Source organism: Drosophila ananassae, chromosome 3R (genome assembly GCF_017639315.1).
Source record: "Drosophila ananassae strain 14024-0371.13 chromosome 3R, ASM1763931v2, whole genome shotgun sequence".
Lineage (NCBI taxonomy): Eukaryota > Metazoa > Arthropoda > Insecta > Diptera > Drosophilidae > Drosophila > Drosophila ananassae.
This window is the reverse complement of record NC_057930.1, coordinates 10,986,749-11,012,631: the sequence shown is the minus strand read 5'-3', so window position 1 is coordinate 11,012,631 and position 25,883 is coordinate 10,986,749. Positions and strand designations below refer to the sequence as shown.

General features: G+C 37.3%; 2 protein-coding genes across 35 annotated transcripts in view; both read left to right on the top strand.

Annotated features, from left to right (window-relative positions):
* The first annotated feature begins 233 nt into the window (after nt 1-233).
* On the top strand, nt 234-810 carry LOC116656052. The gene has a single exon (XM_044716550.1). The coding sequence runs from the start codon at nt 426-428 to the stop codon at nt 552-554; it is 129 nt and encodes a 42-aa protein (XP_044572485.1). The 5' UTR covers nt 234-425; the 3' UTR covers nt 555-810.
* Nucleotides 729-25,883, top strand: part of LOC6503774 (sodium/hydrogen exchanger 3) — a 27,138-nt gene continuing 1,983 nt past the window's right edge. The window contains exons 1-22 of one of the 34 annotated variants that reach the window (XR_006507508.1): nt 3,699-4,215; nt 9,175-9,654; nt 10,989-11,226; nt 12,594-12,857; nt 14,288-14,487; nt 14,569-14,689; nt 14,754-14,892; nt 14,953-15,170; nt 15,232-15,524; nt 15,584-15,709; nt 16,045-16,232; nt 16,702-16,840; nt 17,350-17,364; nt 18,346-18,402; nt 18,516-18,602; nt 18,671-18,845; nt 19,458-19,580; nt 20,400-20,615; nt 22,122-22,334; nt 22,866-23,229; nt 23,852-25,331; nt 25,458-25,683. Coding sequence is in view for 27 of the 34 variants with exons in the window: in XM_044716538.1 (XP_044572473.1) it covers nt 9,304-9,654; nt 10,989-11,226; nt 12,594-12,857; nt 14,288-14,487; nt 14,569-14,689; nt 14,754-14,892; nt 14,953-15,170; nt 15,232-15,524; nt 15,584-15,709; nt 16,045-16,232; nt 16,702-16,840; nt 17,350-17,364; nt 18,346-18,402; nt 18,516-18,602; nt 18,671-18,845; nt 19,458-19,580; nt 20,400-20,615; nt 22,122-22,334; nt 22,866-23,229; nt 23,852-24,121 (3,797 nt within the window). In the remaining 7 variants the exon portion in view is untranslated. Of the gene's footprint in view, nt 880-3,698; nt 4,216-8,996; nt 9,108-9,174; nt 9,655-10,988; nt 11,227-12,593; nt 12,858-14,287; nt 14,488-14,568; nt 14,690-14,753; nt 14,893-14,952; nt 15,171-15,231; nt 15,525-15,583; nt 15,710-15,801; nt 16,000-16,044; nt 16,233-16,701; nt 16,841-17,349; nt 17,365-18,345; nt 18,403-18,515; nt 18,603-18,670; nt 18,846-19,457; nt 19,581-20,399; nt 20,616-22,121; nt 22,335-22,865; nt 23,230-23,851; nt 25,684-25,883 lie in introns of those variants that run through there. The other 33 variants (XR_006507509.1, XR_006507511.1, XR_006507510.1 and 30 more) reach the window with 33 other exon arrangements.

The window sequence follows — 25,883 nt, the reverse complement described above, 5'->3', positions numbered from 1 at the left end:
TGTTCTAGAATGTGTGACAAATTTAATTTATTTTTGAAGTAAAATAACATCATTATATTCCATTAAATTTTCAACAAAACAATAATTTCTAAAGGTAATATTTTAATTTAATTTATTATTTAACATGGTGTACATGGTGTAGGTAAATAAATGTTTATAATTTAATATTATTATATTTAATATTATTATTATTTAATATTTAATAGTTTAAAAAATGATTTAAAAATATATAATCCCTTAAATCGATAAAAATTTAAACACCGGCTGTAGAGCGAACAGTGTTGGTTAACGCCCGAGAGTCCTGGCTGGCTGACTGGCTAGAGACGATACTTTGTTGGCAAGAGACGTCCTGGCGGCCGCTGGGAAAACTTTCGACGCGAAGAAAATTCAGTCATCAGCGCGTGTCCATCGAGTCGACAGTGAAAATGTGCCAGCGGCGGTTCTACTTCAGCAAGTACACCAATTTCCATAAGAACCACATCAAGTTGTTTGCTGTTTATATGAAAACGGCAAATCTGATGCAAAACTTTAACGTCCTTAAGCGATCGCTATAAGCGCTGCTGTGGCTGGCCTCTTCCCCCTCATCCTTAATATCCTCCCGCCCCTCCCCCCCAGCAATCGCAAATAAAAAGAAAAAAATTCCGGGCTGTGTGTGTTAGTGTATTTTTACATAGTGCTATTAAAAAAAATTGAAAAGCAAATCCTTTAACGCTTAATTCAAGAAAATAAAAAATAGAATTTGAGAGACAAAACGTAAAGCTTGCCATTATGCGACTGAAATTGGTGAAAAATTTGAAATATATTAGCGGCTTAGATCTAGAAATATTTAAAGCTTAATTAGGCGTGTCTGCCTAAGGAGGACTCCGTAAAAAACTAAAGGTGGGTCCTTAGTCCTTACATAATAATAATTAAGTATACGCCATGGGTGGCTTAACTGATAATATTGCATAATATCGGATCCACAAGTTCTGTATAATGTTTACCGACTATCCCGTCTGTCCTTTCATCAAAAAATTTGACTTTGGCCAAAGCCATAAATCGTACACCCGAAAAAAAAATAGTACAAAAAAAATACTTCTGTCATCAGGTGCAGTGGCAGAGAAGGGTGGCTGGCTCTCGCGAATGGCTCTCTCTCCGCCATATTCGAGTGGTAACGGTAACGTTACACTCTCCCACGCCAAACAGATGTTTTTGACATTCGTTTTGCGCATGTGATGTGGCTCCCCGCCGAGTATCAGAGCCTACGCTAAACAAAAACAAATTGGCGATGCCGACGCCGTTTTTACGTCACAACCGCTACTGCACTTCATAACGAAAACAATAACAACAGTATGCAACTCTCAAAAGCAGGCTATACTTTTGTAGCCATGAGTGTCAGGTGGGCGCATGCATGCATGTGTGTGTGTGTGTCTGTGTGGGTGGGAATGTGTGGGCGATGGTTATTTTATATAATGCAAAAAAAATAACCGCAATCTGGATGTTGGTATTTGGTTATTATTGTTGCTTCGAATATAAATGATGCTGTTTGGTCAACTGGACAATGGCATTTATAACCAAACAATCCTGTCAGCATTTATGTCCTTGAACAGCTGTATTATGATTCTTATAGAAAGAAAGAGTGTTTGAACTTTACAGTTAAGTTTCTTATATAAACCAAATTTTAGCTTGAATAAATGTTAATATTTTAGAAGCTATATTGTTTTTTTAAATCTAAAAATAAATTAAATTATTTCAGTTTTTTAGCTTGAATAAATTATAATGTTTTAAGAGCTATATTGTTTTCAAAACTTTCAATTACCCTTTGAAAAAGGCACAAAAACTAAAAAAAAAACTATAAAATTAATACTTAACTTTCAAAGTGCTTATAAATTTAACTTTATAAGCAACTCGTTGTTTAAAGATTTATTTTTAATTTAGTTTTCTACTAGTTTTCATGTTCTAGTAAATCCTACAACTCTATTTTTGAATTTATTTTTGTTTAAATGTTTAAATTTAAATGCAAAAATCCCTAAAATAAATATATTACTTTCTCAACAAATAGTTTTTACTGTAATTCTAGTAGTAAGTCCACAAGTAACTGGTATATTGAGTATTTTTGGTTCCTCTGGCACTGCGGCAAAGCCATTACTATTGTCTGTTCGTCACGCCCCAAAAAAAGGACTTCGGCCGAGTTTGTTTTTCCCTGATTTACTGTACGGCCGCCTTTTGTCCTGTGTCCTTCGTCCATGGTCATTGCAAATGTGTAATATGGTATAAAATTGTTGTATTCCATTGTGGAGATGTGGATGGAGGAGCTGTCTGATTTGTTCGTTTTGCTATTTTCGGTTTTGCAGGGGCATGTCCTGCGGCGTGTCCTTGAGAATAGACTGAAGCTTACATAATAGACGCGAACGCTTCGGGGGCGTCTGAAATGGCTGTGGCATTATTATCATAACTACAATGTTTTTCAGAACAGAAAGTTGATGCCGCACACACGCTCTTAACATTTCAAGTCAAATGAACCAGAAGGAGCATTACGTCTATTGCCTCAGCTCTTCGGAAAAGTTTTAGAGAAAGTTTTGACAGTTTCCCGTTTTGCAGGGAAGGCTTTGTGGATTGTCGTTATGGCCTTCTCGAAGCCATTTCCAGACAGGATTTTTTAATGAGGACAATAAAATTATATGCGAAAAAAATAACTCTTAAAAAGTAATGGCCTAAAAATAAACCGCAAAAGCCTCGATGACAGTATTTTTCCCTCATTAATTCTCAAAATCATTAGCTAAATGATATATCCCAGCTCTCTAGCCTTTTATTGTGTATTATTGTGGGAATATATCCACTCTCCCCATTCATAAAATCGTCGTTACGAGCATCCAATCAAGGCAGACGACGCAGTTTAGCAGAAAAGAACCCCCAGCGAATCGTCCTTAGGATTCAATTACGTGCACTTAGCTGCAGTCGTTCAAGTACAAGGATAACACTATATACACTATTATATTATCTTTATGGTGTGATGGATAAAAGAGCTGCCAGCCACCCGCCCACACAGACCGAAGCAGGCTGCCAACTGCCGATCGATATTATGGAAATGCCACGAGCCAGAGAGCTGATATTGAAATGTTTGCACTTGCTCCGTGCCCTTTGCAATTATCAAGGAACTGCAAACGTGTTGTTATCCTTGCCACAGGACTCGGGCACAAAGCCTTGTTATGCCACGAAATAAAATCAATTTTCATTGCAGGAAGCTAGTTTGTGAGGGCACTTGCGGTTGCTTTTATAGCCCGGCGACTGCCTCAATTATTCATTTCAATTAATGATACAAAAGCAAGGAAAAATGCAAGGAAATTGCCAACGATGTACGTTTGGGTTTAAACAAGGACAGTAATTGATATTTTCCATGTATTCCTACTATCTCTGAGAACAGAAAGGAAATTTATAAGTTATAGCTGTTAGGGTTTAATAATTAAATATTTAAAAATAATAAAAACTATTTCAAATATTCTATATAACCTCCAAAAAACTCTTATATCCCCATTAAAATACACCATTTTCACTGAGTTCTTTGTTTAACGGTAAACTCCTGCCATTTGCCAGGTTGCCATCTTTTATTTAGCAGCTGTTATGGTTGTGTGGGTGCCATCGCCATCAGCCGGTTAACAGACCCACGCTCTGTTAAGAGCCGCCAACAGCTGGAACTGCTCTGTTATCGGGCCGTTATCGCTTCGATTTCTCAGTTCTCCGCTCTTTCGAAACGTATTTTCCTCGGTTTCTCCCATTCAATTCGCAGCTGCAGAACAAACAGCATTTTATTTTTGCCTCGGTTGCGGAAAATTTTGATTTTCCATTTTCCTCAGACCAGCCCGCCGAAACGGGGAAATTAATTTTTGAAATTTTTGAAAAAAAAGAGAAAGAATTTTCGAAAATGTATCGAAGTGAAAGCAAGCCGTGTTTCTACAGTACTTTGTGATATCGAACATTTTTCAAATGTTTTGTGAACAAAATTAAATATTAATGGACGTTGTGTGGTGGCATTGGTCGCGAATAAATTAAAAATCATTTATTTATTACACACGTCCGCAGTGCGGATCAAAACAAAATCGGAATCGGAAGCCAGGAGAGTGAAAGGAGAGAGAGAGTGAAAGAGGCCGCCGAAAGAGAGTGCGAAAAATAGTGACAAAGAGGAACAGCTGCCGGCTGATTTGTTGTGGAAAGGAAGAAAGAAACAACAAGTAAAACGTGCGTTAAGATACAATATACATACGTTAAGATACTTATACTTTTTTTTTTTTAACAGAAACATCTTTTTTTTTTTGAGTGAACTGTCTGCTATGTATTTCGCGGGTATTTTTAGCCATCTTCTCCACAACACAGCTTCTCTATTATCTCGACTTTCGGTTCTGTGCTCTGTTACCAAAAGTGCACTTGAGTTTATTTTGGTCTTTTGCCGGCATTGCCTTTTACTTTGTATTCGTCTTCTCCATTCGCCATGCTCTACTTACTCTCTAGTTGTTCCCGTTTCGCATTCCAAAATACAAAAATCGAAAAAGCATATATACACAAGTGTACACATGTAATTGTTGCTGTGCTATTTGGTCTATATATTTAGAAATATACATATATATACCTACTACAAGTTGATAACATAGGGCAGCATGGCAACATATGTATATGTACGAATTACCAAGTTCCGGAAACCCGCTGACTCATCTAAATTTGCCAGCATCTCAAAGAGTATCTCACAGATACAATTTTGCAACAATGTATATTTTGCTTATAACTATTGAATCTTAAAGATAGTTAGAGAGAGAAGGTATAGAACATGTTGCTAGAAAAGTATCTCAACATTTAGGGGAGTATCTTGATTGCAGTTTCAACATTTTTGAAATAATTTTAACTCTTTTTCTTTACAAAAAAGAAACAACAAACCTTCACTCGATTAGTCACAAAACACGTTTCCGCCTAGAGTCTAGACTCTCTCTCCATATTCAAACAAACATGCATAAACAAATATTAAATAGTATGTACGAGTGTACCCATATATCATTCGTACCTCTTATATAAATAAACATGCAAGCACATATGTACATTTGTACAAAAAAAAACTTATCTATATACCATAGACAACAGCGCAGGCATGTCAGAGAAAATTTGTTATTGGAATTAAATCGTCAATCAAGTTGATTTCATTATCAATTATCAGCCAATAAAGTTAGATATGAGAACACAGACTGATACCATAATGACTTGTTTATGAAATCATATGTTGTATCTGGCTATTCGGGAGCACTGTGATAAAATAAACAGGTTTCTCTCAGTGCATATCATTTACAAATAAAACCAATAAGTCACATGTCCCATGGACATTTCCATCTGATAACATTTGACATATTCTTGTAGGCAAAAAAAAATATAATGATTTGTGATGGTTAGACACCGTTATTAGATCTAGACCTTGACCAAAATCGATGTAATAATATCGATAATTGCTGTAATCGGTGGGGTAGTATCTCAAGTATTACTCACCAAGGCTCTTTCGCAAGAATCCATTTAAATATCTAAAGGCAGAACATCCTTAATCGACTTTTAAGCTCTTAATTACGTCCAGTTTGGAACTGACCAAATGTTTAAAATATTTTATCAAAAGTATATGGTGATATCATGCTAGGAACATATTTTTATGGCTGATAAAGGTCCCTTAAGCAGGGTTCTTAAATTAATTGTCAAACAATTTTAAGTCACCCTAAGACCTGTTTTAAATAGGACTTACATAGTTAAGATTGTTAGTTCTGGGATTTTGGTTAAAGCTTTTTTTCTAAAAAACTTGGTAGACTCTTTTTTCATATAAATAAATAGATACCCCCCTTAGTTATCATCAATCTCCGTGGCGCCATATATTCCTGTATTTGTATTCGTCAGGCCATTTCTGTACAAAAAGAGCAAACCCCCCATCGACTGACAATTTCAATGCCATTTGTGGTACAAGCTCCTTTTGGGACTCAATCGCTCACCCACTCAATAAACCCTCTTGTCAGTCAGTCAGTCATTCATTCAGTCAGTCTCGGAACCACGTCCGAGATTCAGTCAGAAATTTGTCGCAACCGCAAAATGATTTTTTGCCTCGAGTTCTGGTGGCTTTTCTCGTTTATTTTATGCTTTTCATATATTTGCATGTTTTGCAAATTTACTTTTTCGACTTTCAATGTGTTTTGTTTTTTTTTTTTGGGAAAAAAAGGTCTGAACATGACAGAATACTCTCCTGATTTGAGGTCTTCCGAATTCCGTGTGTAATGCTCCTTGAGGATAAACGAAATTGACTTTTTTAATTGAACCTGTCGGCTTGAATTTGGCTAAGAGGGAAATTAAACTCAAGGGTTGAAACAAAAGTAATTTATGGAATAACATTAAGGGCAGCTCCCATGTGTAATCAGCTTGAAGGAAATGCTATCCCATTAAATAAATATTCATTTTCTATGCCACATAAACGCGAGTCGTGCAAATAAATAAATATTATTTAGCTGGAAGTACACGAGGGTACTTGACTTAACAAAAAGCTTATGGAAACTCAATGCTAATATACATTTAACAAATATTATCATTTAGCATTCGTTTTAGTATTCAGAAATGATCTTTGAATAAAATTGAAAGGAATGGCAAGCCAATTGAGAACTATTTTTGCCGGAACATGCCCCTGTCGGGTAGTAAAAATATTTTTACGACTCCAGGAAGCTCATCCAATCCGAACTGGCCATAGCCAGCCCATCCCCATCCAGCCAGACAATAGACTATCCGACTCGTAAACAGTCATTATTCAAGTTGGCATCGTCAGAATATTTCCATATACCCTTTAGTAAGTAGCTAGTACATATGGCCAACTGGCGGCACTCTCTGTGAGGTAGACGATTGTTTCGATGATATTTCAAGGCTTATATTGTGTGGGCTGCCAACTGCAGTTGTTCAGTTTTTGGCCAAGTTATCCACGGGCCTGGTCTAATCGCTTTGAACTGGTTCGAGTGGCTTTCTGCCGGTTCGAGTATTGTGTTTTTCAGTTCGAAACACTCCTGCATTTTTCATAAGCCAATTGAGATTGATTTGCTTCTAAATATTCCAGCCCGGCTAGAACCGATGCGCACTTTATTGAGATACCTTTAAAGAGGTCTTTAAACCACCCAAATAATTAAACTAATCCATTATAGGATAGTCTCTGCGAATAAAAAACAGTTCCAGGTACAGTCTTTAAAAATATCTATATATTTATTTATTGCCATTTTTCAATATTTTTGGCGCACAGACATACATTTTTCTTGGTGGCCGGCCAAATTCTACATCATTGCCATAAACATATATATATTTCCATATAATATAGTTTCTCTTCTTCAGAACGGTGTGACCTTTGAAATATAAATAATTTCCGCTGCCTAAACTTGAACTCTGAGAATCCTCACCTCAAATATTTACATTTATATTGGGAATTAGTCGCCTCCGCGGGCCAAAGTAAACAGAAGCTTATGGCCAGAAGCTATACCCGTTTGGGGCTTAGGTCCATAGCGGAGCATAAAATAAACTCAAATTAAATATTAACACATTTCGGGGGTGTTTTTGGTGGCCGATGAAGTGCGAAGAAATCAATTAAAACATGGGCCGGTTCAAGGACTTCTGACAACGATTTGTGAGAATATTTTCAAAGTGGTTGCCTGAACTATGAAACTAGGTTGTTTTGAGATTTTTACATTGTTTTCCTTAAAGGAAGTGGCAGGAAAAGTTTACTATTCGCTTGGTGACATCTCAGAACTTGGTAAACAAGGCCACAAATAAGAGTTCTGACAAGGTATCCTGGTCTGTTGGCAGTATTCCTCTTGCCACTTAACCCACTTGACTTCGATTAACGCCATGATTTAAGCCACTTAATGGCGATTAGCGGGCTTACTCGACCAAACATTTTACTCCTGTAATTAAATCACCCAAGTTGAGACTCTGTAAGCTTACCAACTTGGCTTGGAGTCCTCCAGTTTAGTGCCAAGATCAAGTATGAGAAAAGTATTTTATATAATCTGATGGGAAAGTATCATCAAACTCAATTGGCTGTGACGACTGTGGAGGAAAACAATTACAGACCGCGTCGTGCAATAACCTCCTCCAGTTTATCAGGCCTCGAATGCGGCAATTGGTGGCACTTGCACAGCCCCAATTGTTTAATTGGAAGGGACATTATCTGGCGAGAGTATTTAAACACCCGTGTGGCGGCGGCGGTAGATAAGCTTTACGACTACCGGAGCTACTCTTGGGCTAATATAATTTCGCAAATAGCCGTGATTAAAATCAGTTCTTATCTCGGGAGTTGAAAGCCAACTGACGTTGGAGATGTGCCATGAAGCCTCCGACTCAGTCAGGCCTTAGTTGAGTGTGTTTGCTCTGGTTTATTGCCATATTTACGATTTGGTATCAACTTGCTAATTTCGCATGGCGCTAAGTGCACTGGATCTATCCAGTTCGAAAAGCAAATATTGTCATTCCGACTGCCAGATAATTTTTATATTGAAATTGTTAAACAAATGGTTTAACCAACTGGGCTAACAATGCCAAGATGAAATTTAATGCGAATGCGAATTAACATAGGAAATAAACGGGATATTTTCGAATTTTATTCAAATTACTTGGGAGTTGAGTTTAAGGCTATAATAGAAGTCATTTATAGGGTTTTTTTATGCAGCATGGTTAGTATACTTGTACAAAGTTGGCTAATAGAATGGATAACCATAAATAAAACATAATTTTTCCACAACTGAATAACTTGCTAAAAAAAAACTCATTTATTCACAAATAAAGTAAATGATTTGGATTATGAATACGAGATGATCCACACCCACTTATCCCGATCGGATGGAGAATCACGTGCCGTGGGCAGTTGGCTTCATTTTAGCACATTTTTATTTGCATTTTGCCGAAAAGAGAGTCGAGGAGACAATCGAAAAGCCATCGCTATTAAAAGAACAAATATTAAGGTGTGATTTTTTGAATGAACGGGTGGACTGGTGGACTTTAACGGTTTCCCAGACGCCAGAAGGCTTCATGGTCGGTAAGATTTGTGGGTTTTAACCAGTTTCAATCGGTTATTGCGGCAGGTCGGTCGAGTAAGGGAGTGATAACAAAAATTCAGTCAAGTCCATTAACCAATATTTGTTAACTCTTTCCTTGCAGATATACTAAACCACAAAGAGAAGTAACCAAAAAAAAAAAGAGTAAATCATAGCCAGACAGAAGGACAGAAGAAACTGCCTGAAGAAAAAGGATAATAGGAAGTAGTATGCCAGAGCTGCAGAGATCGCAATGAGCAACCTTACGGAACAGGACTACGACAGTGCCACGCCGGCACTGGAACAGCAAATGAATCTGGCCAGGCGAGCCTGCTGGAGAAGCGGCAAGGACCTCCCCACGACAGCCAGTCCTAATCCTGCAAAACCACCGAGTGATGAAAGCAAAACAAAAATAGAACCAGAAACTAAAGCCAGAGTTACGAAAGCAACCTGCAATGCCAGCCCGAGTGGGCTCTTCGGTAAACGGGCCGTCCTGCTCCTGGCGCTGTGCCTCCTCCTTGGCCTCTCCCAGGGGAGACCGAACATGAGTGTGACTCCTGGCAAGGACAGTGGTCTGGATGCGGGTGCGGTCACCCAGCTAAATGTGAGTACCCACCTGAAAGTCCAAAATCCCATTTAAGAGCCATTAGGTCGGGCATTACGCGAACATCCGGTGTGCAGCACAAGCTCTTTAGGTGATTGCAATTGGGTTAGAGTACAGGTACAGGTGAACGTCTCTAAAACAGACTCATAAATGCCATACCTTGGGAAAAATCTTTTCAATATCGACATATTTATTTGGGAATTTTTCAAAAGTGTCACTTGAAGCTGGGAAAAAAATCAAAACAATCAGAATCACACGCTTATAGCTCTTGAAGTGAGTTCTACAATGTAAATATTATAAAAAAATCGAATACTACTGACCATTATCTTTAGAAATAACATTGACATTTGACAATTTAGAGATAACTTATCGCCTTACAATAAAAAACTATTTCTGGGTCTTAGCATGTGATTTCTTTATTTTTAATTTATTGTCTTGTCAAAAAATGTAAAAATAACACTAAAACTTCTTCCTGGAAAATACGATTTTTATTGCCTTTTGTTATATGACGTTCGCATGTTTTTTTCCATAATTTATTATCGGTAGAAATGTGGTATCACCAACTGACAACTTTTTGATGAAATGTGTGTATGGTGGCTTCGAACCCGTGGCTAAAAGTTTCTAATTAATAGTCCATCTTGATTGATTTATTCTTGCATCTTTGGGGTTGAGTTGGGAATAGCCTCAAAAATAGACGACTGTACTGTGTGGGTGGAGTGGGGGGAAGCCCCTGTTAATTGGAAAAGGTTTGACGTCACTTTTCAATTTAATAAACTTAACTCCCCGGCCGGCAAACAACTTTCACTGGCCTGGGTGACTGATTAACCCCAAAACGCCATTTAATATTCATTCATTGAATCGCCGGCATAGCCGCCTAGCCGCCAAGCTGCCAATCTGTTAACTCACTGACCTAGATCAACTTTTCAATTGTGACTGGAGCCACAATTTATGTATAGACATTGGGCCCATTTACAGACTCTAACAAAAAAAAAAAAAAACAAAAAATCGAAAACACTATATGTTCTTCGTGTTAGAATGCGTCATTAATGAAAATGATTGTAATTTTGGATGGCGTGTTTCCAAATGAGGAACTTAACCCTGATAGCCCAGCCCACTAACCCACCAGCACACCAGTACACCAGACCAGGTCTCTGGTTTGTATTTTCCTCAGTTTATACGCTTCTGTCAATATTTGATGTTTGCATTGGCGGGTATTGGAAATGTACTGGGAGCACAGCGCATTTATCAATTCTTTGCCGTGATGTTTGCCAATTATAAACCGCTAATGCCCTGAATTATATTGCTCTTCCTGCCTTCCTCCCTTGCCAACACAGCTGGCCCAGCCACCGCCGACTGCCGACGTTGCCAAGGATGGTGATGAGCCCACGGAACACCCATCCCACAGACTGCCACGTGCCGAGCCGCTCAAGTCCAATGAACAGAATCCCACAGACGAGGAGGAGGGTGGCCACAAAATGGAAAGGTATCCGCTCTCCAGCGTGGATTTTGGCCGTGTTAAGACGCCGTTCATCATCGGAATCTGGATCCTGTCGGCCAGTATAGCCAAGATTGGTAAGTTCATTCAAGCCATTCAACTTTTCTTAAATTGCAGCATAATTAGGGGATTTATTCAAAGTATAATAAGCTTATGCTTAATCAGCAGACAATCAAGTTGTGGGTTATAGAATTGAGGTCCTTTTCAGGGGTTCTGGTTTCTGTTTCCATCCTTTTCCACTGGTCGTGTCCTGGCAGTGGGTGTCTGTGCTGTTGCCAGGCAAAATCAATATGGTTTATGTAATTCCTACGACTGCGACGCCATCGTGCAGATTTACGTCAAGTCGGCGACGTGTGCGCCTTAGTGTGGGTGTCAGTCCTGGCTGAAGGACATTGCATAATCCCACGCCAAAATGTGAGCAACAAGCCGCAGGACATTTGCCTTGACCCTGCCCCTGAGCAACAATTGGGCTGGCTGCCTGGCTGCCTGGCAGTCCTCGTTCATGAATCATTTACTTTGATTCTCGATTTACCATTGGATTTATGTTTCGTATTTTTTTTTGGGGTTTAAGGCCTTCAATGTCGGAACTGCCAGGCTCAGAGGTATCGCCGGCCCTGCCCATAACCTTGGCTGAAGGCGAGAGAAAATCCATTTCGGTCCCACACAAGGACATCTAGAATTTTTGGAGGGCCAGCTCTATTTTCATTTCAATTTCAATTTTCAAGTGGGCGGCCACACGGAATCGGGCCTGCAATTGAATAACTGGCCAGGGCAGCCAGAGGGCCTAAAAATAGCTTAAATAATTGCAAAATTGGAAAGGTCGAGACTAGACTAGAGTGTTGACTAACTGATAAGAGGGTTAGGAAGGACAATTATGTAACAAACTCCAATCTCAATTATAAGGACATATTTTAATTGAATTCCTGAACCCCAACCCTTAAATGGCTTATTAAATTCCTTATCGAAAAATGCAAATAAAGTCCTAAATATTTTGTTGAATATTTTCCCTCCACAACTTTTGCTTTGTTTACGAAGCATAATTATCCTTGGGGCTGGGTGTCCTTGAACCCAAAAAAACAGCGAAAAATGTTAGATATTGGGAGCAAAGGGGAAAAAGTAGCTCAAACAACAAAAATGGGGAAAGGATAAAGGACAAAAGGGTGCCAGGACCCACTGGGTAGTAGCCCCCCTTTGGAAATTGCATGCAAATTCGCCATCATTTCCATCAAATGGAAATATTTTCGCTTTTATAGCGGCTGCTTGCGTTGCCGTTTCGTAATTAATGAAAATATTTCGAAACACCAGACCAGACCATCCACACCCACTCTAGACATTTTCACATACTATGTATCATCAATTGCGTTTCAGAATTTGCTGTTTATCTTGTAATAATTTTTAAAACCTGCCACTTACTACATATGTATATATAAACTGTTTATTTCAGGATTCCATATGACGCCCAAATTGCATCTAATATTTCCGGAGTCGTGCCTGCTGATTGTCGTGGGTGTGGTCATTGGTGTAGTTTTATATTTCTGCACCGATGTCGCCGTATCCCCCCTAACACCGAACACATTCTTCTTCTATATGCTGCCGCCGATTATCCTGGACGCCGGTTACTTTATGCCCAATCGATTGTTCTTCGACAACCTGGGCACCATTCTGCTGATGGCGGTGGTCGGAACCATCTTCAATATTGCCACCATTGGTGAGTTGAAGGAAATCCGAGATGGATATCCCATTACTGGATAGCCTTTGGCGGAAAATGTCCTGTCCGTTTAGACTTGTCGTTTAGTTGATGGCTTAATAAACAAAGGTGGCCGGGTCCGGGCCTTGGGCCATTCACATTTTATGTAATCCCATCCATCCATCCATGTCCTTTGAAGTTTCCTATAGTGTGGGATCAATACTTATGGTTGTATGAGAGGAAAGGGTCTATTGCATTACAGTTTCCTTGATTAAAAGAGGTCCAAGACGATAACTAGTTGGCCCAAAACACTAATCCCCACTTCACAAGTAAATATTGAAATGTTTTTTAGACAGCTTCTTTAAATGGCGAGTGGCTTGTCAAATAAGTAGTCTTCTTTGTGGTGGCACTAACTCGTTAAATAGGCTTTGTCAACAGGCAGGTCGCCAACAAAAGGTGGCAATAAGTGCCAGCAATTAGACACCTGAGGCAGATGAATAAACTGAAGCTGAATCATCCGAAACAAAGCCAGTAACAACAAAGTGTGACGCTTAGTTATGGTCCCCAACTATAGAATTTTAGGGGCACGCGAATGGGGATTTAGATGGGATTTACACAAAATGTAACAAAGCATGCGATTGATGTGGACTCTGCTGCCCCCGATGTTGATGATGTGCTCCAATGGCAAACAAAAGGGGATAAAAGCTGACAGACGGAGGGCGGTGGCCGACAAACGCCAGTTAGATGAATGACCGCGAAGGGGATACACGCTCGAGTTGCTCCAGTAGCTAGCCATTTCCCCCTCTCGGCCATTAAGAACTTGGCAATTACTTATGCTGAACAAATTGTATTAGATATCACGACTAGCGGACAAAGCTGTTAACTTATCTCTAGTGATTCATTAAAAAAACAAGCGGAAATTCCTTTTCCTTTACTAATATTTTATACAAAAGGGGTTTACTTCTTCAAAGCGACAAGTTTTGTATTTAATTTTCACTTATGAATTCTTTATGTAATTTTCCTCAAGTAATAGCCAATTTATTTATACACACTTATACATAGAAAATGGGAATATTTGAAAAGCCTTTCCTGGCATTTACTGCCTTGGCTCTGTGGAGGAAATATTTTGAGCAAAACACTCGATTTGCGTCGTAACAAATTCAATTATTCTTGGAAGAGAGCACGCTTATCAATTGACTTAAGTGACTTCAAGATACATTTTTTTTGTTTTCGAAAAACAATAAACAAAAATAAAACAAACTGCAATGTCAATGCCGAGCACTGCCTGCAATTGATTGGCCATGTAGCTTGTATCTAATTAAGTCTTGGGAAGTGCTCCGGGAAATTGATGGGTTGGAAAATAAATTACATGCACTCGACTAACGATATACCAGCTGCATCCACTGATTTTCATTCTTTTTCTATTTTTTTCTCTTTTTCAAAAAAAAAAGGGGGTTCCCTCTACGCCTGCGGCCTGTTTGGCATTTACGGGGAGGGCGAGACTCCGGGCCTGATGGACGTCTTTCTGTTCGCCTCCCTTATATCCGCCGTAGATCCGGTGGCTGTGCTGGCCGTGTTCGAGGAGATTCATGTCAACGAGATCCTGTACATTGTTGTTTTTGGCGAGTCCTTGCTAAACGATGCCGTTACTGTAAGTTGATACCCCAAAAGGTGTTCTCGGATATTGCTGAAATTAAGTCACAAATTAACCTGGCCCATCTCTTCCCTCCAGGTTGTCATGTACCACATGATGGAGTCCTACAACGAGATTGGCCTAGACAAGATAATTGCCCAGGACATAGCCAGTGGAGTGGGTTCCTTCTTTGTGGTTGCCCTAGGAGGCACTGCCATAGGTGATTAAATACTTTTTATCTTCTTACACATATTATTACAAATACTAAGTTATATATCTTCAAGGCATCATCTGGGGTTTCCTCACTGGTCTAGTCACTCGGTTTACGGATCATGTTCGTGTCATAGAACCTATTTTCATTTTTGTAATGGCCTATCTGGCCTACCTCAATGCGGAAATCTTTCACATGAGCGGTATCTTGGCGTAAGTCTAAATTTTTGATAGAAATTTAAATATTCTTGCTTAAAAAACCTCCTCTAACAGCATCACATTCTGTGGCATCACAATGAAAAACTATGTGGAATCGAATATATCCCAAAAGTCCCACACGACTGTTAAATATGCCTTGAAAATGCTGTCCAGTTCGGCGGAGACCATTATCTTTATGTTCCTAGGCGTGGCCACGGTGAACAATATGCACGTATGGAATACGTGGTTTGTGGTGCTGACCATCGCCTTCTGTTCAGTGTTTCGTGTGATAGGTAAGTTCTATTAAACATAAATAGTAATATAAATATTAAATAATAATTCCTGAACTTTTAGGAGTAATTCTACTGTCGGCCATTGCCAATCGCTTCCGCTTGCACAAGTTGTCGCGAGTGGATCAGTTTGTGATGTCCTATGGTGGATTGCGTGGTGCTGTTGCCTTCGCCTTGGTCCTGTTGGTGGATGAGAATGTGGTCAAGCAGAAGAACATGTTTGTTACCACCACAATAGCTGTGATCTACTTTACTGTCTTCCTGCAAGGCATCACCATCAAGCCGCTGGTGAAGATCCTGAATGTGAAGCGAGCCAATAAACGCAAGCCCACCATGAACGAGCGTATTCACGAAAGAGTGAGTTATATTTTTCATTTCTTTAAATCTTTATGTAATTAATTTTAATATCTGTATAGTTCATGGATCACTTGATGGCCGGCATTGAAGATATTGTGGGCAAGACAGGCAACTACAATGTGCGTGATAAATTCAAGCGTTTCGACAATCGCTTCATTCGCCCTCTGCTGATCAGAGATCTAAAGGTATATTTCATATAATTTTCTTAAATTAAAAGGGGTAGAAAGGGGGGTTCTTCCATATGGATTCACTTAACTAAACCTCGCCTGCCACTCAGGAAGTGAACGAACTCCATTTATTGGACCACATACCCATGCAGAACTATGAGCGGGAATTGAATCAGAATAGAAGAAAAATTATTTTGGATTCAGATCAAAAGCCCCGAATACAGTTTCGCAGTTCTCCAACCAAACGAAAGTCCTCAAAAAATCTTACCGAAGAGAGTCATAGCCATGTTTAATTTATATTTTCCTAAAACGATTTATTTAATTTTTTTTCGTTGCATTTAATTTGTAATTAGGGCGCTGAGCCGAAGATCATCGAGACGTACTCCAAACTGACAATGCGCGATGCCATGGAGGTGATGAGACGAAATCCATCGACCATTGGCCAGATGACGGGCACCGAGTCGATGAGCGCCCTGTTCCGGAATTATACCAATAACTATATTGGCGGCAGGTGGGCACCGCCAACCATATACACCACCTGGTAAACGAATTTTGGATTGATCCGAATCACGATTAACGATGTATCTTGCCTGTGTACTCACACCTAACTCAAAATAATATCGTATATTGCATGAGTACGAGTACGACTATATTCCAAATTTGATGTAGTTTCTTTACCAGAAAATGTAGCATGAACTGCACAATTATTAGTTGAATAACTTAACACAATTGGCCAATAACAATACAAACTAATCCAGTGGTGTCACAAAAATCTAGAGGCTGTTTTTTTTTAATTATTTGTAAATTATTATCTTGATGTAAAATATAAATTTAATCCAAAGTATAGCCTTGTTTATGATTGTTATGACACCTCTGGTAAATAGATCTTTGCCTTGTATCTTCTATATCTGAAATTCGTTTAACCACCTCTTTGATTTTAACTTCTATATAGAGTATTTCTTTTACTAAAAATTAAATAAAATAATACTAAAATCTTATACATCCTATAGTCCCAGCTTGACAAATCTTGACAATACTTGTTCCCGCAATCTGGATATGGCCGAGCTTGATTATAATCCATCCAAAAAGGATCTGACTGATGCCAAGATCCATCATCTCTTGGCCGAAGAACTAAAGCCTTATAGAAGGGTATGTAAAAGATTTATTTATTTTGTATTATTCACTTTCTTTGTAATAATCAACTTATGGTTGGATATTCTATAGCGTACCCCTCAAGACTAATTCACAGCCCAAAAGTTTTGACTATTTGAATTATTTCAATATCACCACTTCTTTGCTCTAAACTCACTCAAGAGTCTTAATGCCAAGTTCAACTGTATCTTCACGTTCTTTTCCGTTTTGCAATTTTGGGCATTTACGTTTCTCACACTATATAAGCTTCTATATCTATCGATGGCATATCCGCTGACTATACATATCCAATAGATGATATTATTCCATCTAGCTATATTTGTGATTAATCGTTTATTTAATTTCTTTCCCGTTGTTTCAAAACTCAACATCGACTTCTCGACAACGTGTCTTATTAAATCCAAAAAAAAAAACGCTTTAAATTTTTGTGTATTTAACAATTTAAAAAAAAAATAAACAAAAATTCAATCTTTAAAAAACAAAAACAAAAAAATCGCGTAAAAAAGGCTTCAATACAAATGGTACGAATAAATTGGTATACTCGTTTTTCTGTTTAATTTCTTTGTTAATTTTGATAAACTCCTTTCGAATTAACTAATGAAAACTTTGTTAAATGTTACACGTTGTGTCTGTACTCTTTGACTGCAAAATCTTTTAGTTACATTTTCTAAATGTTCTCTAATTGGTGTTTCAATTTCAATAATTTCCAAACCTAATCTCAATGCTAAACTAAATTTATTATTTAATGCGAATGAATTTTTCTAAAAACTAAAGCTTAAATATAATGTTTAACTCTTTTGAAAGTAAATGCAAGAAATATTAATCAATAAATGTACCAACTTCCTGTTGCCTTGCAATTAAAATATTCTCTAAATCCCAAAGATATCCTTTAATGAATATAAATATATTTTTTTTTAAAGGGGTGGGCTGTGTTTAAAAATGTTTAAACTTTAAACACATTTTTTATAAAATGTAGAAGTAACTTTTAAATATATTAAACAAAGCATCTTAAATCTTATTTTATGACTATGCATAATGTAAATGTGTATCGTAATTAAAAAATTAATGTTCACACTTACAATTTAAACAAATTATATATTTTTTAGCACTTTAATTTGTTATTATATTTTTACAATAGAACACGAATACAATTGTTTATTTAACAATATCTGTTGTGTTCACATTTTGTCGTAAAAAATCCTATGATATATGATATTCGACAAGGGGATAGAACTTCTGCTCAGGATCAGCACTTGATAATGCTAATCTCTATCTATAAGATGTACAAATGTTTATGGAAAGCCAGTTGACACTTAATCCGTTCATGTTTTTTGCTAGTTAACAGCAAATTAATCGTACTTTTTATATATAATCTACTACTTATTTGTAACTGTCCTATAATGCAATTAAAGTATCTCCTAAGCTACATTTATCTACTTACATCACTGTGCTGGTTCCTTATGATTTTGAAATTTAATTTGCCTTCATCCAATGTTTTACAGCACCGTCGTCTTAGTTATAGCCGACACGCAGTAGATGACAGAGATTTGTCCACCCAGGTGAGTACATCTCAGAGGCAAATCTCTAAAAAAAAAAAAATAAGAGTCACCAACATGATATTTCAATCCTTAAAAAATGATTTAAAATAATTAAAAACTAATCTCTCTTTCAGGTCAATTATAAGATGCAAATGAACTTCCGGCGAATGTTCAATGATCGGAAACATCACAAGCGCAGCAAACGTGGTGCCAGCAATAAGGTAATTTTTGTATAAATATTTAATATATTTAATATATAATATATAATTTATTTAATTTTATCTCTTAGGAGCCCAAGGAGAATGTCAAACAAAATCATGTCTCTTTCCATGATTTTCAACAGAACGGCACCACCAAGCAGCTCACCAATGGTACGAATTCGAGTTCAAACCATTCAAGAAAAAAATCTTACAGAAAAAGACATACTCACAATTCACTTAAAAAATATCGTAGATTAGAAATAGGTAAATGACGCTAAAATCAGCAAAAACTTTAATCGAATCAGCCTTTTGTTTCAGACGAGAAAAACAAATTGTAGACTTTTCTCTTTAATAATTAAATGTTTTTAAGTTTTTCCTGTTTGTACAAAGATCAGAAAGTGTTTGAAACATTTCGAAAATGTTAATTTTTAAAATTCTAAGTTTGTAGTGAAGCGTGTAGTATATTTTAAGTTTAAAATCTAGTCTCATGCGTCAAACTAACCCCACATACAGAACCTTTTATGTTCAGTTTTCATAGAAACCATAGCACCCTACTAAAATCAAAATTTCATATTATTTTCAAAATTTATATGCTTGAGGAAGGGAGTCTTAGACTCTCTTCTGAATCATCCGCCAACAATTGAAATAGTATTTTTTCCCAATTGGTAACTAATTTTTTTTCTACAAAAACCTTCTCTTTCTTCCCCGCATCGCTCTTCCCCCTAACTGATGCCACACGCAAAACATTCACACAAATCCTTAAACATTTGGCCAAAACTGAATCAAAATTTGTGCACTAAACCAAAACACTCACTCTGCCCTCTGCCTGTGCCACATCATTTGTTAAAAAAATCTCCATTAATATAACATTCAAAGACTATATTAACAATGTGCTTAACGAAACAGCCGAGGAGTGCCAACAGAACCCCAACGAGATCAATGTTGTTGGCCCCAGCGACGATTGGGATGACGGCCTGACCTTCACCGCCAAATCATCACGTAAGTGTCCTTTACTCTCTCTAGCCCATCGACTATCTTTGTATTTGTTAACAAAACTTATTATTTGATTACTAACACTTGAGTTAAGAGGGTCTGCCGTTTATATACCCAGGCAACCCATAGATGGTTATCCGGTCACTTCTCCACATATATCGACACTTTTCCTTATTTCTCGTTGGCCAGTTGCCACTGAGCTACTGCCAGTTTTGAAATCAGTAGTCATATGGCGATATCTGATATTTTGCATATCCTGGTTGCTGCCACCCACCTCCACCCACCAAAATCTTGTTCGACTTGTTTGTTTTATTCGAAATGCCACAAAAATGCCATCATTTAATTAAACTCTTTTTGTTTTTGCCGAAAAATAAATAAAAAAAAAGGTATCTTCAAAAGGTTTTACAAGTAACTCTGTACATAAGTCGATTAGTTAAGTAGCCCAGTTGAATGACTGAACAAGGTTTCTTAGTAGGTAACTATACATATTAATAAATAATGCCAATGTCTTAAAACTATATTTTATTTTCTTTAAAAATCAAAGCTTTCTTGCTAGTCCTTTTCGGTTTCTTAACCACTCTATTTAATTTTATGTTCTTAAATCTTTATTTTTATCCTACCTTTTAAGGAGATTTCAATAAACGCTATAACAACGAACTTTCTATATATTTTTTTTCTTGTTTTATGCCTTCCCAATTATTTCCACCAAAAAAACAAAAACACAAACCTATAAAATATTGCTGGGCGCAAAAAAACAAAAAAAATATAAATACAAAATAAATATGAAAATACAAATCTATATAAAAACAAAAAAATTACAATTAGCTGACTCGGATCGCGCCAATAACAATTCCCTGATAGCCCACATCCAAAACCTTCCCGGTTTTGATGCCTCCAAGGCCCGCATCGTCGTCCAGCACTATGCGCCCAAGGTGGACGACAGTCCGGAGCCAGAGTTAGACTCCCCGGATCCGCCCGTCGGGCCAACGGCGGCCGAGTTGATATTGCCTTGGCGGCGGGACCGATCATACCAGAGCATTGGTAAAGAGATATCCAACATCCACCCAACAGATCACCCATCATTCCACTCACTCAGTCAATAATATAGAGTTGTTAAGCAGCCAAGACATCAAAAGCAATCAATATTGAATGCTAATTAGCTCTCAAGTATATCTCATGCACTGATCACTCATCTGAAAAGCATTAAATCATAATTCTTAATGTGTGTTTATCATAATTATACTTGTGAGAATAAAAAATAGGAATCTAAAGATTAAAGATTACAATCTAAAGAGCAATAGCTATTCCTTAAAAAAGAAACATCAGAGAGAGAAACATTAAAAACAGTATAATCTTTGTGAATAACCTTAATCATAACTACACCTCTACATTCCCATCAATTTCGTGTGCTTTGAACTAAATTAATGACAGTCATTAAATCGTTTATAGAACGCCTCAAGCCTAGTTCTATTAATCGTATTTTGTGCTCAGCACTACGCGATTTAATCAGTATTTTTCGTTGAATTATTCAATTTACATTTAAGTGCCTATAAATACAACTATTATTTTGTTAACTCCATTATAAATGAAACCTTAAACAATAATATTAGACATGCTAAGTGTTGCAAATAGATGTAGCTACCCATCTAATAATTATTAATCATAATACATTGTGTTCGTGCGCCGTTGAAGTAAAATCACTTGTAGAAGGCAATTGTTTCCGTTGATCCGTAGATGATACTAGCCCGCGAATGCAGTTGATAGTTAGTAATGCCAACGCCCGAAATTACTTGCATTTAGTCTCCCATTAACTTACCTAAAACCAATTTGAAAAGTCACGTCAAAACAATTAATCGAAAATGAATACCAAAAAACAACCAACAAAAAATGTGATGAAACATCCGAGAGCAAAGCATGGCATTTTTGTGCATGACAAAATTTTTATAAAATCGTTTTCTTTTGAGTTTTCTGTCCCTAAAAGAGATTAAAAAGTTTAAGGATGTAAATAAGAAGTCTAAGCCTTATGTAAGTCTTAAAAAAGGAGAGGTTTTTCTTGAAGGCTTTTAAAAATAAATATTCTTCTATATAGACATTATGAGCTTCTCAGAAAATATAAACTATCTTAAATAATATTCACAATTCTCGCTTATCTTTAAAAAAAATTAAAGCTTTGATAGTATAACAGATGATATTATTTTTCTATTTATATTTAAAGAATCTTAGCCTTCTTGAAAATGTTTAGGAAATTGCTAGGTTTTTCTTATTTATTTTCTTTATACTTTTCCTGATTTCCCCCTTAGTTGGGCGCACTTTGTTTGTCTTCTATCGTTTGACTGTGTTCCTCTACCAAGAACTGCGCTTATGTTTCAAATCTGTTGACCATATCCCCGATTTGGCCCCCACATGGCAATCAACAGCTAAATGCGAAAATAGCAGTTTAAAACTGTGTGCTGCATGCAAAAAGCCCAGCCAATAGAATGATTTCTCAATAAAATAGCTTCTTAAAAATTCTTTTAATATTTTCATAATTTTATTTTTGCAATTTAGTGGCTGAACATCCGATACCCGAGGAGGATCGCAACCTTTCGCGTGAATCTGATGGCGAAAGGCGAGTGGCCACACCCACTGCCACGGAATCCCAGCTGCCGTGGAAACGCCAGGGCGACGAGTGTACGGATGCAGTGCAGCAGAACGAGTTTCCCGCCTGGGCCTCGAACAAGGAGTACTTGGCCTACAACTCCCCCAGTGCAACATTCCTAGGTAACGTACTTAAAGACCACATACAAGACAAGATACAAAAACTCATCGAAAAGTGTTTTCGAAAAGTCTGTAGGAAGTCGTGGGAAATGAGAGTTTTCTCCACAAAACACACAACCACATTGAATCTTACTATCAGTTGATTACTATTTAAAAAATTGGCCATTTCGGATGTCCTGTGAGAGGACTCTTATGTATAATATAACAATCTGACATTTGTATCGTATAAGTGTATATAGTTTACTTATTTCTATTCAAAGCACCAGTGACAGAACATAAAATGTAACCGCGATTCGTTGCCAAAATTGCACCCCATTTTCTGAGTGTTTACACTGATTTGTTGTTGATTTTGTTGTGATTTTCCTTAACTCTTCCTTTTTTTCTTTCTCTCTTTTCCTCGCATTGTTTTCTTCTACTTCGGTAACTGTTGCCCACGACCACCCGTACCCACCCAAAAAAAACCACACCAAAACACGAACCACACCACCACCACTCTGTAAAAAAAAAATATCTGAAAAATATGCTAAAAATCAGGTGGTATAAACAAGCCTAAACAGCCCAAGTCCGTCATAGGTCTCTTCCGGCGTGAGAGTTCCAGCTCCAAGGCCGGCAGCACCGGAATCGGCAGTACGGGTACCGTGGATGGCGCCGCCAGCAGCGCAGATCCCATGGTTGTGCCTTCCTCCCAAGCCATCCAACCGCCGGCGGTGGGTGGCGGACCGGGTCCGTCGACATCGATGCAAAATCCCCGGCTGGACAAGCGCTCCCAGTCGATATCATCCGGTTCGCTGGGCGCCGGAGCCCATCAACTCGGACCGGATGGCCATTCCGGTCCATTTCCGGTTACGGCTAGTCATCGGCGGAATGTGCGCAGAGGCTCCATGCTGGAGCTGAGCGGGTAAGTTCCTTTCTACATTTCTGTTCGTGACACCAAAAGTTGCATTATTGTCTGTGTTCATCGATATTGTTTTTTGTTTCTTTTGCATTTTTTATTTAAATGGGTTTTGCATTTTTTTGATTTTTTTAACAAGACCCATTTGAAACTCATAAAAAGCTTACTAATACCATTTATTTTGGGGTTTTTGTTTAAAGATTTTACTTTATTCGTAGCTAGCTTTTAAAAATTAGACAAAAAAAAAAAAAATAACATTTTGCTTTTTGCTTAAAAATTTTATAAATAAATAAATATAAATATTTAGACATATTTTTTGTTGCCCCAGCACTTCCTGCCCATTGGATTTTTGTCCTAAAAAGTTCCTGACAACCTGAACCCGACTCCTCAAAATTCAAAATAAAAAATAGATCCTGTCCAGTAGCCTTTGAAATGTTGCTAAAATTCACTTGAAGCCTTTTTTTGTAGCACCCCCCTTCGCAATGTTTGCAAAATAGATTTTGCTTAAATTTAAATTTGCCAATTTTTTTGCGCACAATCACTAAAAAGAAATTTTATGTCTCTGTGGGTATTTTGTACTTGAGTCCTGTCTGTGGCTTTTTACCTGTGATGTGTGTGTATTTTACAGACTCATTGCAACTGGACGCAGGCCCAGTAGAATTTTGCAATTTAGTCCAGGAGCAACTAATTTACTAGAGTCAGCCACGATCACAAGTCCTTCTCCTCCACCACCTCCTCCTACTACTACTACTACTACTACTTCAAGAACAACGAAAACAACAAGTACATCTACCACCAAGAACCACACCAACAATTCAACAGAAACCACATCAGGCAGTGCGAGTTACTCGACGCCAACCTCCCCGAGATCGGAGGATAGCGCCACATACTATCCAAAGTAATAATCAAAACCAAACTGAACCGAACCGAATCGATATCAAAATGTTTTGAGAAACCCAAACCGGCCATTAACGAATTTCGACAAACTTTGTAAAAACAATTACATATATTTACTCTAGATACTAACAAACACGAACCACCACCACCCTATATCTATATAGGACATATATTAACTGTATAGTGCAGATCACAGATCAGATCCAGAACATATCATTATTGTAGAGTTACAGTCAGTACTTGTAGGATCTCTCTTCATCTCAACTGCAATTGGTTGTTCTTTCCTTAAATCGATTCCTCTGAATTCTATTCGATTCAAGCTTTACACTTGTATCTATCAGTCTAGAATCTTCACTGTAAATATTCTTGAAATTAAAATATTAATTGGCAAGTCGATTCACTATCTTTATTAAAATTATGCTGGGCTGTTATTAGTTTTATTTTTTATTGGTTTTTTAGCACGCATTTAAATAGATTAAAATTTAAAAAAAAAGACAGTATTGTATAACAGTTTTATAACAGTTATATGACAGTTGTATAACCGTTATATAACAGTTATAATTTCTTTAGTTTTATCCCAATTAAGTATTATTTTTCAACATCGAATTTTATGTTTGCACTTCCATATAATTAGTGTTATTTGTGCCTATGTTTCGACACATTTCTTCGTAGCTTCCACTTCCGCTAACCCTACTAAAAAATACTAACTAAAAACTAACAATACAATGCAATTTCCTAACAAACAACATAAAACGAGGTCAATGTCGACACCGATGTCTGCTGTGCTGTGTTTCTTTGTTTTTGTGATGATCTTTCCAAACCGAAAATAAAAAAAAAAAGAGAATTTCAAAAAGGATAACTTTAACAAGTAGTAACAACTAATAACAATAAATTAAAATTAATGACATAAATTGGTTAAACGATTCTATGAAAATTATATTTTTAGCGGCATCTCAATTGAGTCTGATTAGCACAAAACCGTAACCGTAACGAGGCCAGGGCCAGAAACCAAGCCACTAAGCTAAAACTATCCGCTAAAATGCACAAACACACCCATACATGCACACACGCACACAAATGCACACAGACACCAAAACTGTTATACAGTTAAGCACCTGTGCTTATGTAACTCTTCCGCTAAGCACAAATTACTATATCTAAACGAAATGTGTTTCCTAAAATGGCTTCAGACACACACACACAAACAATGTGTAAGTATATCAGATGAAGTATCCTTTAAAAGTGCTATACGTATAACAGTTATATAACTACTAACCCCCTAAAACCTCCAACATCCTGTGCTAATCCCAAGATCCAATCTAATTTCGAAATTACAGTAAACAGCGGACAGACTCGTCAAAAATCTTCAAGAAATTGTATTGTACTTTATGGTAGTTGTATTTTAAATGTAAATTAGAAGTGTTATACTGTTATACTGTGCCTTAAACGCTTACAAACCTATCTATTATCTATATCTTATCTATATCTTTATCTTTATCTTCCATGTTTCCGGTTTATTATAATTTGCTTTTTGTAGTTCCCGAAATAAATGTGCTTATCCGACTACTCTTACTTTTTATTAGATTTAAGTTATTTTTTTTAATAGAAATACATTTTAAAAAGTACTTAAATTAGTATTAGACTTTCATGCTAACATTTACCCTGAAATCGAGACCCAAAATTGATCACAACTTTGACATTAACTTTCTACGCCTTTTCTCACGTCATCCGCCACCTTCGACCTCCAAACACCACCGCACACA